Source organism: Trichomycterus rosablanca, chromosome 1 (assembly GCF_030014385.1).
Source record: "Trichomycterus rosablanca isolate fTriRos1 chromosome 1, fTriRos1.hap1, whole genome shotgun sequence".
Classification (NCBI taxonomy): Eukaryota; Metazoa; Chordata; class Actinopteri; order Siluriformes; family Trichomycteridae; genus Trichomycterus; species Trichomycterus rosablanca.
Window position 1 is genome coordinate 66,207,152 of NC_085988.1, and position 11,944 is coordinate 66,219,095.

Below are 11,944 nucleotides of genomic sequence, written 5' to 3' on the forward strand. Positions count from 1 at the left end.
CCACTGATTTGTAGCCACATACTGTTACTACAGTAAGCTTAGGTCCAACTTGAGTGACAGTGATCTAACACTGATCTGGACCATGGTGATCTCGGCTTTAAACCGGGGTGCGTGCTGACTGGATTCAGTTCAGGATCTGGGACTGAAGTGGATCTGAGTTTGGTTTCCTGTGTGTGCCCTTAGAGGAAACTCTTCATCGTGCAGTTTAGTCGGGATGGATGGCGGAATGAGGCTGAAGGCATGCAGCGCCTCAGCGGGGGTTCACCTACTGCTGGCACTCACTCTCAGCGCCTGCAACTCTCACCTACTGGTGCATGCAAACTCGTGGTGGTAAGATCAGCACTTATACACGAACATTTAAATAAGATAAGAGCTAAAGCAGATTTAGCCTGGCGCACTGACTTTTTACATGGGTAACTTCGAGAGACCTCTTGACATGTTGTGGCAGTAAACGAATCCCTGGGCATGCTGCGAACTGAGAACAAATGTGGAGGCTTTATAACAATATTTACCCTACGACCATATGGCACGTCTGTTTGTAAATAATAGCAGTATTCAGCAGAGTATGTCGTGACCTTGTGTGAGGGATTTAGTAAAAAATAGTTTAAATAAGAACATTTATGTGAGTTTAATGAAAAATGTATGAGTGAACGTTAAGTTATTTCTTCAGACTTTACACATTTTTGAAAACACTACTGCTGTGGCTGCTGTCAGACAGTCATATTTGACATAATATTATAGCCATGTTATTCTACAGGTTAAACTTTTAGCAGTGTCTGTATTATGTATGGAATTTTAATAATCTTTTTTTGAAGTATAGTTAGTTTTCTCCTGCCTGAAACAAACACAGAGGCATAATTGTTTCAATTTTCTTTTTCTTTCAAATTTTCTCTCAAATCAAAATTATTTCGAAAAAAAGGTACTTCCAAAGCATGTGCATTACACAGCTATTTCTGCCATGAAAATATTCAGTTGAGGGTTCCTCTTGATATTCCTCTTGTACATTAATGACCTGATACAAGAGAACTGAGAGACCTGGTTTCAAGATCGGTTAGACACTGGGTCATGTCAAGTCATTTTACTGGTATAAGTACACAAAAATTTAAATTTAACAGCTAGATTGTACTTAAAATTCCACTATAATTCCATAATGATTTTTCTTGTCAGATCTGTGAAGCTGATAACTCAAAATTCCCTAGCACTTAAAATTTATATTCCCAAATATTGTGTGATACAATAATCCCAACCCACTATTACAAGTAAACAGGCTACATTTATTTCTTTAAAGAAATTAAAAAAAGACTGCTTTCTGCTTTTTGATTTGTAAATTATTTACATTGTAAGTGGTTATTTTATGAGATAAATGATATCTAAAAATAATTTCTGGCAGCTTTTCTTTTTACCTAAAAAGAACTGAAAAGTGCCTTCCTGCTTTTGTTTATATGTATCTGTTTTTGGGTGGTAATGATTATTAAACTGTGTTTTTTTTCCCATTCATTTCCAAGAACCATTCTGTTACCTTCACCTTCAAAACCTATAACTGGTTACCACCTAAAGTTGATAAAAGTATTATAGAATGTTCACTGGAGAGATTCCATAGAAAAATCACATTTTGTTTTAACTTTTTGATAAGTGGTCATGTTAATTTGAACGATTTGGGGTTTGGGAAATAATGATTTAGTTCATAGTAATACCAACGTTGCTATTGCAAAGCTTAATCAATTAAAGATAATGATTTTTAACAATTAAAAATGTCAAATTTGATTCTTAAAATAAAAGCTGACAGAAAAGTTCTTTAGAGAGAAGTCTGAATCTAAAGTCTAAATCTAATCTTCGTGGTTTTATCTTGTTGAACATTGCACAGGTCTTTGGCCATGAACCCCATCCAGAGGCCAGAGATGTACATCATCGGGGCCCAGCCTCTGTGCAGCCAGCTAACGGGCCTGTCTCAGGGTCAAAAGAAGCTTTGCCAGCTCTACCAGGACCACATGGTGTACATTGGGGACGGGGCCATGACTGGCATCAAAGAGTGTCAGTATCAGTTCAGACAGAGAAGATGGAACTGCAGCACAGTGGATAACACATCAGTATTCGGACGTGTAATGCAAATAGGTAAGTCCTGATGATAAACTTTAATTTTTAGTGATCTGAAATTAAATTATTATTCTACTTTACAATATTAAATGTAGTTTAACAGTTTTAAAGTTGGTAAAGTGATAGCTGGAGCATGTATAGGGATGTGTATTTTTGTGTATTAACCATTAAGCACATGCATACTTGTATGCATACAAAGGGACAACTTCCCTTCCAGCAGCAATCGGGTGTTAGTTCCGCAATGAAACGAGGTGTAAGAAACCCACTCTGTGGCGTGTACAGAGACCCCCCCAGCTCTCCCTCCCCCCTTTTTTCCGAGGGTTATTTGCAGGCGCTCGCCAGGTTTATATGGAGGTGCCAGTCGCGCCATTGTGCAGCGCCGCTTTTGAAATGCAATTACTCGATGACACAGGGTCGGCAGATCCGGGACTCTATTTGAAGTCTCGGACCAAAGGCCAATAAAACGACTCTCTGCGTCTTGGAGGCGCATCCGAGGAATGTTGGGCACACACCCGTTTTTGCCGTCGGTATTAGTTATGGATCGGATTTAGTTTTCTCTGAATCCACAGAGTTTTACAGCACAGTTTGCGGGTTTTGCGCACATGAAGCGCAACAGAACAGCCAGGCGGTAAACTTGATTTGCTGATCATAAAATATGGATAATATAGGCTGGATATTATAAAAAATTTTTACTTCTTGGGTCGGGTTTCATTCGATCATTATATTTCATTGTACTACGACAACCAATTGTAGTCTGAACTCAAACAATAACTGAATGACCTGCTTTTTTATTACGTCATAGTAAGTGCTGCTTTAATCTAGTGCGATCTGGCTGTTAAACTGTAAGAAATCTGCATCCCAGATGCCCGATTGGACGGAACGAACGTCAGGTACCACATGCACAGCAGATGTGACATTATGCGAGCACAGATTTATATGAATCTTTGCGGCAGGAAACCCGTGGCGCTCCATGTCGCGCCTCTCATTACGCGCGTCTGCACAAAAGGCCTGTATTGTTTGCTAATCGCTACTTTGATATCAGCCCTTGTGAAGCTAATACATCATCACAGAAGACCATATACTGCAATGTGCTTTCACATTATAAACAATGTTGGTTCATATGTTTTAACAAACAGTAATCAGATCACATCAAATCTCATAAATTAGTTATTTATCTAAAAAAAAAAACTCAAAATCCACACAAGTAGACGAATTGGCTATTGTGAATTGCCCTCAGGCATAAGTGTCCACAAAGTGGTTGTAAAATGTCCTGCAGCAAACTGGGTTCTTGTCTACAAGGTATTTCTGCATTTCACCTTGTGTTTACAGGATCAATTTCCAAGCCACAAAGATATGGGGAGAACATATTCTGGGTTATCATCATGCCCACCACCAAAGTGGACACAGCTCTACATAAAGTCATAAAAGCAAGAACTGTTAAACCTTACAATATTGGTCAGGGTTTATTTGAATAATGTTTTAGAAACTTAAAGGTAATATGTTCGCTTTATGTGAAGCTTACACTGGAACAGATGTGCCTTTGTCTCATTAAATGCTTATTCCTGGCATTAACACATCTAAGTAACAAAAGGAAATGTGTAGGTCAGCTTTGTTAAACGTGTTTTGTTGAATATGTGTGTATTGTGTATTTTGCAGGCAGCAGGGAAGCAGCATTCACATATGCTATCAGTGCAGCAGGGGTGGTGAACGCAGTGAGTCGAGCATGTAGGGAGGGCGAGCTTTCTACATGTGGCTGTAGCCGGGCAGCTAGGCCCCGAGACCTGCCGAGAGATTGGCTATGGGGAGGTTGTGGGGACAATGTCAACTATGGATACCGTTTTGCCCGGGAGTTTGTGGATGCAAGAGAGCGGGAAAAGAACTACCCAAAAGGATCAATAGAGCATGCACGCACACTTATGAACCTGCAGAACAATGAAGCTGGACGAATGGTGAGATACTGAATACACAAATACATGCACAAACACATAACTTCTGTTAAATGATGAAGGTGTTGTTCTTTTAGATCTGCTTTTAATTGTGAACCTGGTCATTTAGACCTTAGCTATACATACGTATTATATGCTAACTCCCAATACAATAAACTCACACTTTGTTGGCCACTCAAACTTTTGTTAGTTCAGGTAATATTGTGATATGTAATAATATATGATGAATTATAGGATTATGATATCCAGTTAGACAGCACAGTAGCATAGAGGTTACCACACTGCCACAGCCGTCCTGGGGATCCTTGCCTCTGGTCACTGGTCTTTGGTCTGTGATAAAGCAAGCGTCTGTTGGTCCATAAGAAAGTCCAAAATACACACTACTGCTTTAGACACAGCATCTACATACCAGAAACTTTATTACCATTTCACTGTATTTATAATTCTCTTCATAGTGGTGTGGTTCTATAGGGCATTATGGCCGGTATGGGCATTAAATTGTCTAGAACCAAAGTGCCATCTAAAAATGAACCAACTGGTTCTGTTTATTTTCTGGGCACAGCTTATAGCCCAGGACAGGAACTCCAACAACCACTGTTTCCACTCTCTTTGTGGAATGCTTGTGTATTTTGGGGTTTGTGTAAAGAGTTCCTTAATAGCTTCAACCAGAGGAAGAGGTAATTTACTGGAAGTGACCAAATGGCCCCTGCACCAGGCTCTGCCCTTGGAGTCTGGTCAGGGTCAGGAGGTCAAAGCTCATTTCTTTATGAGTCCACGGCCAGGCTCTGGACTTACCAAACATGCCATTTTCTCTAATTACACAAGTCACTCATCAACATAATGTTTCTGATGTTAAGCATTTCTTACCTATGGGTCAGTTTGGTCACAAGAATGAATAGTGACCATGAACGTTTACTCAAAGCCTTCAGTAATCTAAACCATTGCCTATGTGGAAGTAGGTTCTGGTTATTTTTTTTTTTTAATGTGTAGCAGAATAAAGGTACTGCATTTCTGTCCAGGTCTTTAGTCTTTGCAAATGACAAAACCCTCGTGATGCTCTCAGGTTGGCATAAAGTATTCAGCTAGTTTATCATCTTTTAGATCCCTGCTGCCAAACGTCAGAACAGGCTTTCAAAGCAGGCAGGAATGTGCTCTGGTTTTGTCCCTTGATTACTGGAGGGCACTCCTTGCTGCAGACAGTCCTGCAATTGTCCCCTAAGTGCTTCTCAATGTCATAAAAAGTCCATTTGCCAGCAATGGTGGGTGTGGAGCACAACGAAGCTTTAGCTCAACTTGTGTTTGTCTTTTACCAGATGAGTAATTTAACATGTTTACAGTGGAAATGCTCTCTCTGGGCTTATGACAGTCTATCTAGGCCTCACTTTCCACCCCAGGTGAGAAGGTCAAGGCCTGGATGGGCCCTGTGCAGAAACAAGAGGAAAGGATGTGTCCTCCTGGAACTGAAAAGACACATCTGACCTCTTGCCAAACCCATTGCTTTTCTTTCCCTAAAGAGTTATTGGTGCCAAAGTCAATGAAGAAAAGAGTTTATTGTTGCCTTTTTTGTCTTTTTTCTGTGCTGGCCTTGGCGTGATGTGGCACTGTTTCATGTGCCTTCTGCCACTGTGTGACGGTCCTTTTTGCTCAGCTTGTTTGCCTGAGATTTGTCTTGCGTGAAGAAGCTTAGTGTAGGCAGGCCTTTGTGCAGGTGACAGAAGCGTAGCACGGGAATTAATGGAGCCTTCTTGGTGCTTTACAGCTTATGGCCCAGAGGGTGAGGGGGTTTGATGAAGGATAGCATGTGGGGATAGTGTGCGTTTACGGCTCTGTGGGTCACAAAAGCCCTCGGCAAAGGCGTTTGCCACTTCCACACAAATTAACTGAAGCAGAGCTGGCTGAAACTGACACCAAAAGATACACCTACACACATACACATCTGTATAATGAGCAAACATCCTTTCTTTCTACTTTTGCACACATGCTTAAATGCATTCCAACACAGCTGTGGTAATTGGTATGAAGTGACCCATGAAATTGTACCATGTAATGGAAAATATGTTGGATAATTATATTAATGTGCTTCCTAAAATATTACTTATAAAATCTTATTACTTTATATATATATATATATATATAAAACATTTCTAAGAAATATTTTACTTTTAAAAATATGTTTTTGTACAAATAAATTAATTTAAGAATTCAAAAACAAAAAAGATATTTTCATTATTTTAAAAAGATTGGAAACATTTAACATTAACTTATAGGAATTTTATAAAAGTTCCACAGCAAGAGCAATAAGTAAACAATAAGCGAACAATAAGCAATAACGTCACCACATATTTTAAAAAAGAAGAAAAGAAATGTGTCTTGAACAAGCATTTAGACAAACCACAACAATGGTAGGGTTTAACAAAAATAAACCTCAAACAGAAAATTGAATTCATAGACTTTTGTTAACAGTTCAGGCTGTTGGTGGGCCCCCATAATACTAGCTGAGCATTCATTGGCATACAGTGGTCCTAAAAGTGAGGCGAATCTAATAAAAAAATAAAAAAAAGTATATTATACTTAACCATTTATTTATTGATCACAGTCATCCTGAAATAAAAAAATATGTGAATGGCATAAGTATGTGAACCCTTGCTTTTAATATCTGTGACCCCCTTGTGCAGCAGTAACTGCAACTTTAAACATTTCCAGTTGATCACTTGTGCCCATTCATCTGTATAGAACAGCTTTAATTTGGGGATGTTGTTTGGATTTTACACATGAACTCCTCGCTTAAGGTTCTTACACATTTCTTTAGAATTGTGAGCAGAACTATTACCTGGCCATTCCAAAAAATACTTGATGGCACAACAATTTGCATGTTCAAGCACCTCTGTGCATCCTGGCCACAATTTACTATTATTTACAAGCAACTTCCAGCATGATACTGTGCCATGTCAATCTCAAACTTGTACTGATAACATGCTGTTTAGTTCAGTGTACTTAATTGGCCTTCTTAGTACGCAGATCTGGGCCCATTTGTGCACTATTGGGAGGTGACCGAGCAGGAGAAATACTGCATGAATGTACAGCTGACAAACATTTATGTGATGCAGTCTTGTCAACATGATATTAGAGGGAAACTGAGAGGAAACAAGGTCCTACCCAGTATTAGTATAGTGGCTCCAATAAAGTGGCAGGTGACTATTAGGTTTGTTTTATTTCAGCTCCACTTTCCCGGGCTACTCTTATCTGCACACCTTTAGGGTCGTTTGTTTTCCCCTGCCTGTCCTCCACCCTAGTCGGCCCCGACCCCAGCCCTGTCTGAGCATGATCTATTGTGCTCATGCCCAAGACCGTGTCCTTTCTTTGCACCAGCGAGTCTGACTCTCTCTCTCACACTGTGAGAAAGGTGGAGAAAATGAGAGGGTCACGGTGACAGTATGAGAGAGATAGTATGATGAGATAAAAACAAGGCACAATGGCAAAGGGTCGTCTTCTATTTCCCTAAAATTTTGGTTTATATTCTATTTAATGTATTCTGTTGAAGGCATTGGATCTTGGTTTGTGTTTGTGTGTGGTTAAGACAGATGGGTAGGCTGGTATGCAGGTAAGAGTGCTGCTTGACAGAGAATGTACTACAAAGTGTGAAAGCTCACTCAGTCTTTACTCTTTATGCAAACAGGTATAAGGGAGGGGAAGCAGCAGCTGTCAGCTAAGGGGGGGTGCAGCACCTCTACAAAGACGCCTGTTAAAGCACTGTCTCGCATGAGGTGTTAATGGGAGGTGCTAGGCCAGGGGCCCTAGTGAGGAAAGATACTGCATATGATTGAAAGACACAGGAAGGGTGAGAGTGAATGAGTGAAAGCCATTTGATATTCTCATGTTCAGGATGTTTCACAGTCACAAAGACTTGAGACAGAGGATAAAAGCCAGTTATGCCCTTTAAGGGAGTGCTTTCATCGAACAGAGGTTGTTCTCCTTTAGTTAGTGCTAAGTGTGTGTGTGTGTGTGTGTGTGTGTGTTTAAAAGTCAGACATGTTTTTATGTGCAGAAAGCATATGAGACTTTTGTTTGACACATGTGCGTACGATTGATGTTCCGTTGCAATGCACTTGCAAGCTTATAAATCTGGCATGTGAGCCAGATATGCCATAAAGCAAAAACCCATTTCCTTTCCCTGGCCTGATTACATTTTACCATACCAGTCAGTTGTAAAAGTATATATTTGATTTAAACAATGGCTTTGTACAGTAGTATATTGATTATAGTGAGAGCTCTAACATATACAAAGCAGGTAATAGCTACCAGCTATTAGTTAGGTTTGTCAGTACTTTAAAAGCTGCTCTATTGGTTCAGCTGCAGTTTCAGTGACTATAATCAGCAGGAAGTCCACTTTCAGTACATGAGGGGCTCACTGTGTGTGTGACTATTCATTCATTGTTCTTTAAATGTGAGCACTGTCACTCTTGTTTGTTAAAAGAGTGTAAACCCTAAAAGGCCCCAGTAGGCTTTAAATCACTCTGTAGAGTCAACATAGTAAAGCTTTTTAATCTCTAGAGGGCAGTGTCCGTGCACAAATTAAGTACATCTCTTCATTTCTCTGTGCGTTTAAGTTACAAAGTGGAACCCTCGGGAACCTTGTATTTGTTGGTCCAGCCAAGCACCAGAAAGCTTATGAGCATTTTCAGTTAGTTTAACACATTTCAACTGGATTTCCAGCAACTGTAACTGATTTAAAAACAAAAACAGAATTAAAATTAAAGTATTTGGTTTAAAGTATGTCATAGGAATTTACCTCGTATTTACCAGTGCATGAAAATTCTGGCTTGTAAGATCTTACAAATAATTTTGTTAATCTTAAATAAATTACAGAATATACCCATATCAACTGCACTGAACCATACTGTGCTTAGAATATATAGGTACCATATTTAGCTTTGAGACAGGGGCATTGTGCACCTATTTGTTTATTTATTACGCATGTTTATTTCTTGTGAAATAATGCCACAACTCAAAACATAAATGCAAGCTAAGGACACGTATATTACCACTTAAATCTGTATGATTGTATACATTAAAATCAAATCACTTTATTGTCACGTCACATTAACACAGGTGTGAAAGGTGAGTGAAAATCTTAGGTGCATAGTCCCTCACAGTTGCAATACACATTAATTACAAAACATATACACATTAACTTACATAAAACTTACATAAAACTAGCACCATTTGTTCAATATGTACAGGTATTGATTAAAGACTCTTTATGTACAGATGTACAAAAATTATGAATTGTGAATTATTATACATTTATTACATTGAGCAGACAATTTCATCCATAGCAACTTACACATGTAAATGAATACAATGCCAGAAATTGAAGGTTAAAGGTCTTGTTTAGGAGCCATCAACAGTGGCAGTTGGTGGTGTTGGGGCATGAACAAGTGACCTTCTGATCACTATTCCAGTACCTTAACCACTATGCTACCACTGACTCACGTGTCTAACTAAACTAAATAAAATTGGCTGGCCAAAGTAACTTAAACTGTTGCAGGTTTATGTCACCATACTTAAGCCAACTTCATTTGCTGTTTAATAATAATTTAAGATCTACTTTCACTTATTACCACCTGGAATCAAAAAGAATTTTAAAGCAACTTAGTTAGAAATATATGCAAGATAGTGTAGAAGTGTTTAATACAGCTTTAATACAGGATTTTCGTGGTTGGTTTATTGATCCACATTTATACGAACCATTATGGCCTAAAGAGGGCAGTGTTGTTGCGCAAAAATGGTTTAGTAAGGCTTAGTGACTTAATATTAATCAAACTGTAGTAATGTAGTAAGACAAAACTTACTACACTATGTAACTATGATCCTGCACAGGTTTAATCTTTGTCCCAGGTTACATTTCCTGTGAAGTCGCATGTCATCCTTGTATACACTTGGGTTTTCTATCACTACCACCTTCCAAAACATGTCATAAAGTGTACTTGCTACTTCAGATTTCTTGTAAATTTTGTTGTGTATATAAGTGAGTGAGCGTGTGATGCCCTGTGATGAACCAGAGCCCTGTCCAGGGTTTGTTTCCATCTGGCTCTGGGTATTCCTAGTACAGGGATACTGATGATTAAATAAGTAATTAATGAATGTGCAGGTGAAGCATGAAGTGCAGGTGAAGTGCAGTAAGACCTACGCTATAAGCTATTCTTAGTGCAATAAACCATTTTGGCCACAAGATGGCAGAGTAATTGTGCAGACTATTTTGGGTGCACGTGTGTAAATTCAAAATCCTAATGACAAATGACTCTTTGATAAGTCAGAACACATGTTGTACAACAGTTATAACTATAACTTTAAGTGACAAGGTCAGTAAACATTCCTTTTTTTTCCTCAGGCGGTAGCCAACCTGGCCAATGTGGCATGCAAGTGTCATGGCGTTTCTGGCTCCTGCAGCTTGAAGACATGCTGGTTGCAGCTGGCTGACTTCCGGCGAGTGGGAGAGTACCTGAAGGAGAAGTATGACAGTGCTACCGCCATGCGCATCAATCGGCGCGGCAAACTGGAGCAAGTGAACCAGCGCTTCAACGCACCCACGACTGATGACTTGGTGTATATTGACCCAAGCCCGGACTACTGCCTGCGCAACGAGAGCACGGGCTCACTGGGTACACATGGACGCCTCTGCAACAAGACCTCAGAGGGCATGGACGGCTGTGAGCTGATGTGCTGTGGCCGAGGCTATGATCAGTTCAAGACCTACAAGCATGAACGCTGCCATTGCAAGTTTCACTGGTGCTGCTATGTCAAGTGCAAGCGCTGCACATCACTCGTCGACCAGTTTGTCTGCAAGTAGATGTCAGTATAAATGAGAGAGGGGGCACAACTCTAGAGACATTGTGAACAGGCAGACAGTGAACGGACCTTTAGTTCAGAAGGATGAACTGAGAGAAATTACGATAATAAATAATAAATCAAAAGAAAATGTAAAATATAATTAAGTATAGATGTGTGGACTATAATTTGATGACACATTGTTTTAACCATGAGATAAAAAAGTGAATGAGAAGTCATAGTTCGCAAACATGTTGATATGTTTGATTCTTAAAAGTACCCAGCTGATAGAGTAATCAGTATAAAACTCAGATATGATCCTGATAAAAACAGAATATGACCTTATAAAGTTATTGCTGTAACACTATGTACCATGCCCACTCTTCTCCCATCAATGTTCTCCATCTCTCAGCGACAGAGCTCTTAAAATCAGGTCAGACAGTGACCTCTGATATATCGTACCATGGACACTGGATGATGTCATGTTGACTTGGGAAATCTACGCTTCTGCGTCGTCTAAGTTCCAAAACACTGCCTCCCAGAGCCTAGGGACATTACCTACTGTGCCAATGTGACATATCAGGCTATGTGAGAACGAATCAATTTATGCCAAAGACAGAAGTAGCCAAGTGTCTTTTCTGTGTCTTCCAATGATCTCCAGTGATAAAAACTTTTTACAGATATCTTCGTGACACAGAGTATTAAATTTAAGTCTGGAAACCGAAAAGGAAAAATGGGTCTATAGAAAAAGGACTGCACATAATATTGTAATCAAACTGGGATTTAAGATTATATTTTATTAACTGCTTGGTGTATTTTACATCATATGTATTGTTCTGATTATTATTTTTTTACACAGAGGCTTTTACTGTTGAGTTTTACTCTAGCATGAAACAGTGCAGGCCATGGAAGTTACAGCAGTGGTCTGAATTATAAGAAACAATGCCACACTATTGTAAATAGCAGTTCATATACACAAAGTACATCATGAATACAATTTCCATGACTTTACATGTTAATCGTTTGCTGCCCTATGAACATATGCTTGTTGTGTATGTGTATTTTCTCATTTTTCA

At 39.3% G+C, this 11,944-nt stretch overlaps 1 protein-coding gene across 1 annotated transcript; it reads left to right on the plus strand.

The window, feature by feature from the left end:
* Window positions 1-214: 214 nt before the first annotated feature.
* Window positions 215-11,944, plus strand: wnt5b (wingless-type MMTV integration site family, member 5b). The gene is made up of 4 exons (XM_063005454.1): window positions 215-330; window positions 1,865-2,112; window positions 3,751-4,043; window positions 10,432-11,944. Exons 1-4 carry the CDS (start codon window positions 215-217, stop codon window positions 10,888-10,890), a joined length of 1,116 nt encoding a protein of 371 aa, XP_062861524.1. The 3' UTR covers window positions 10,891-11,944.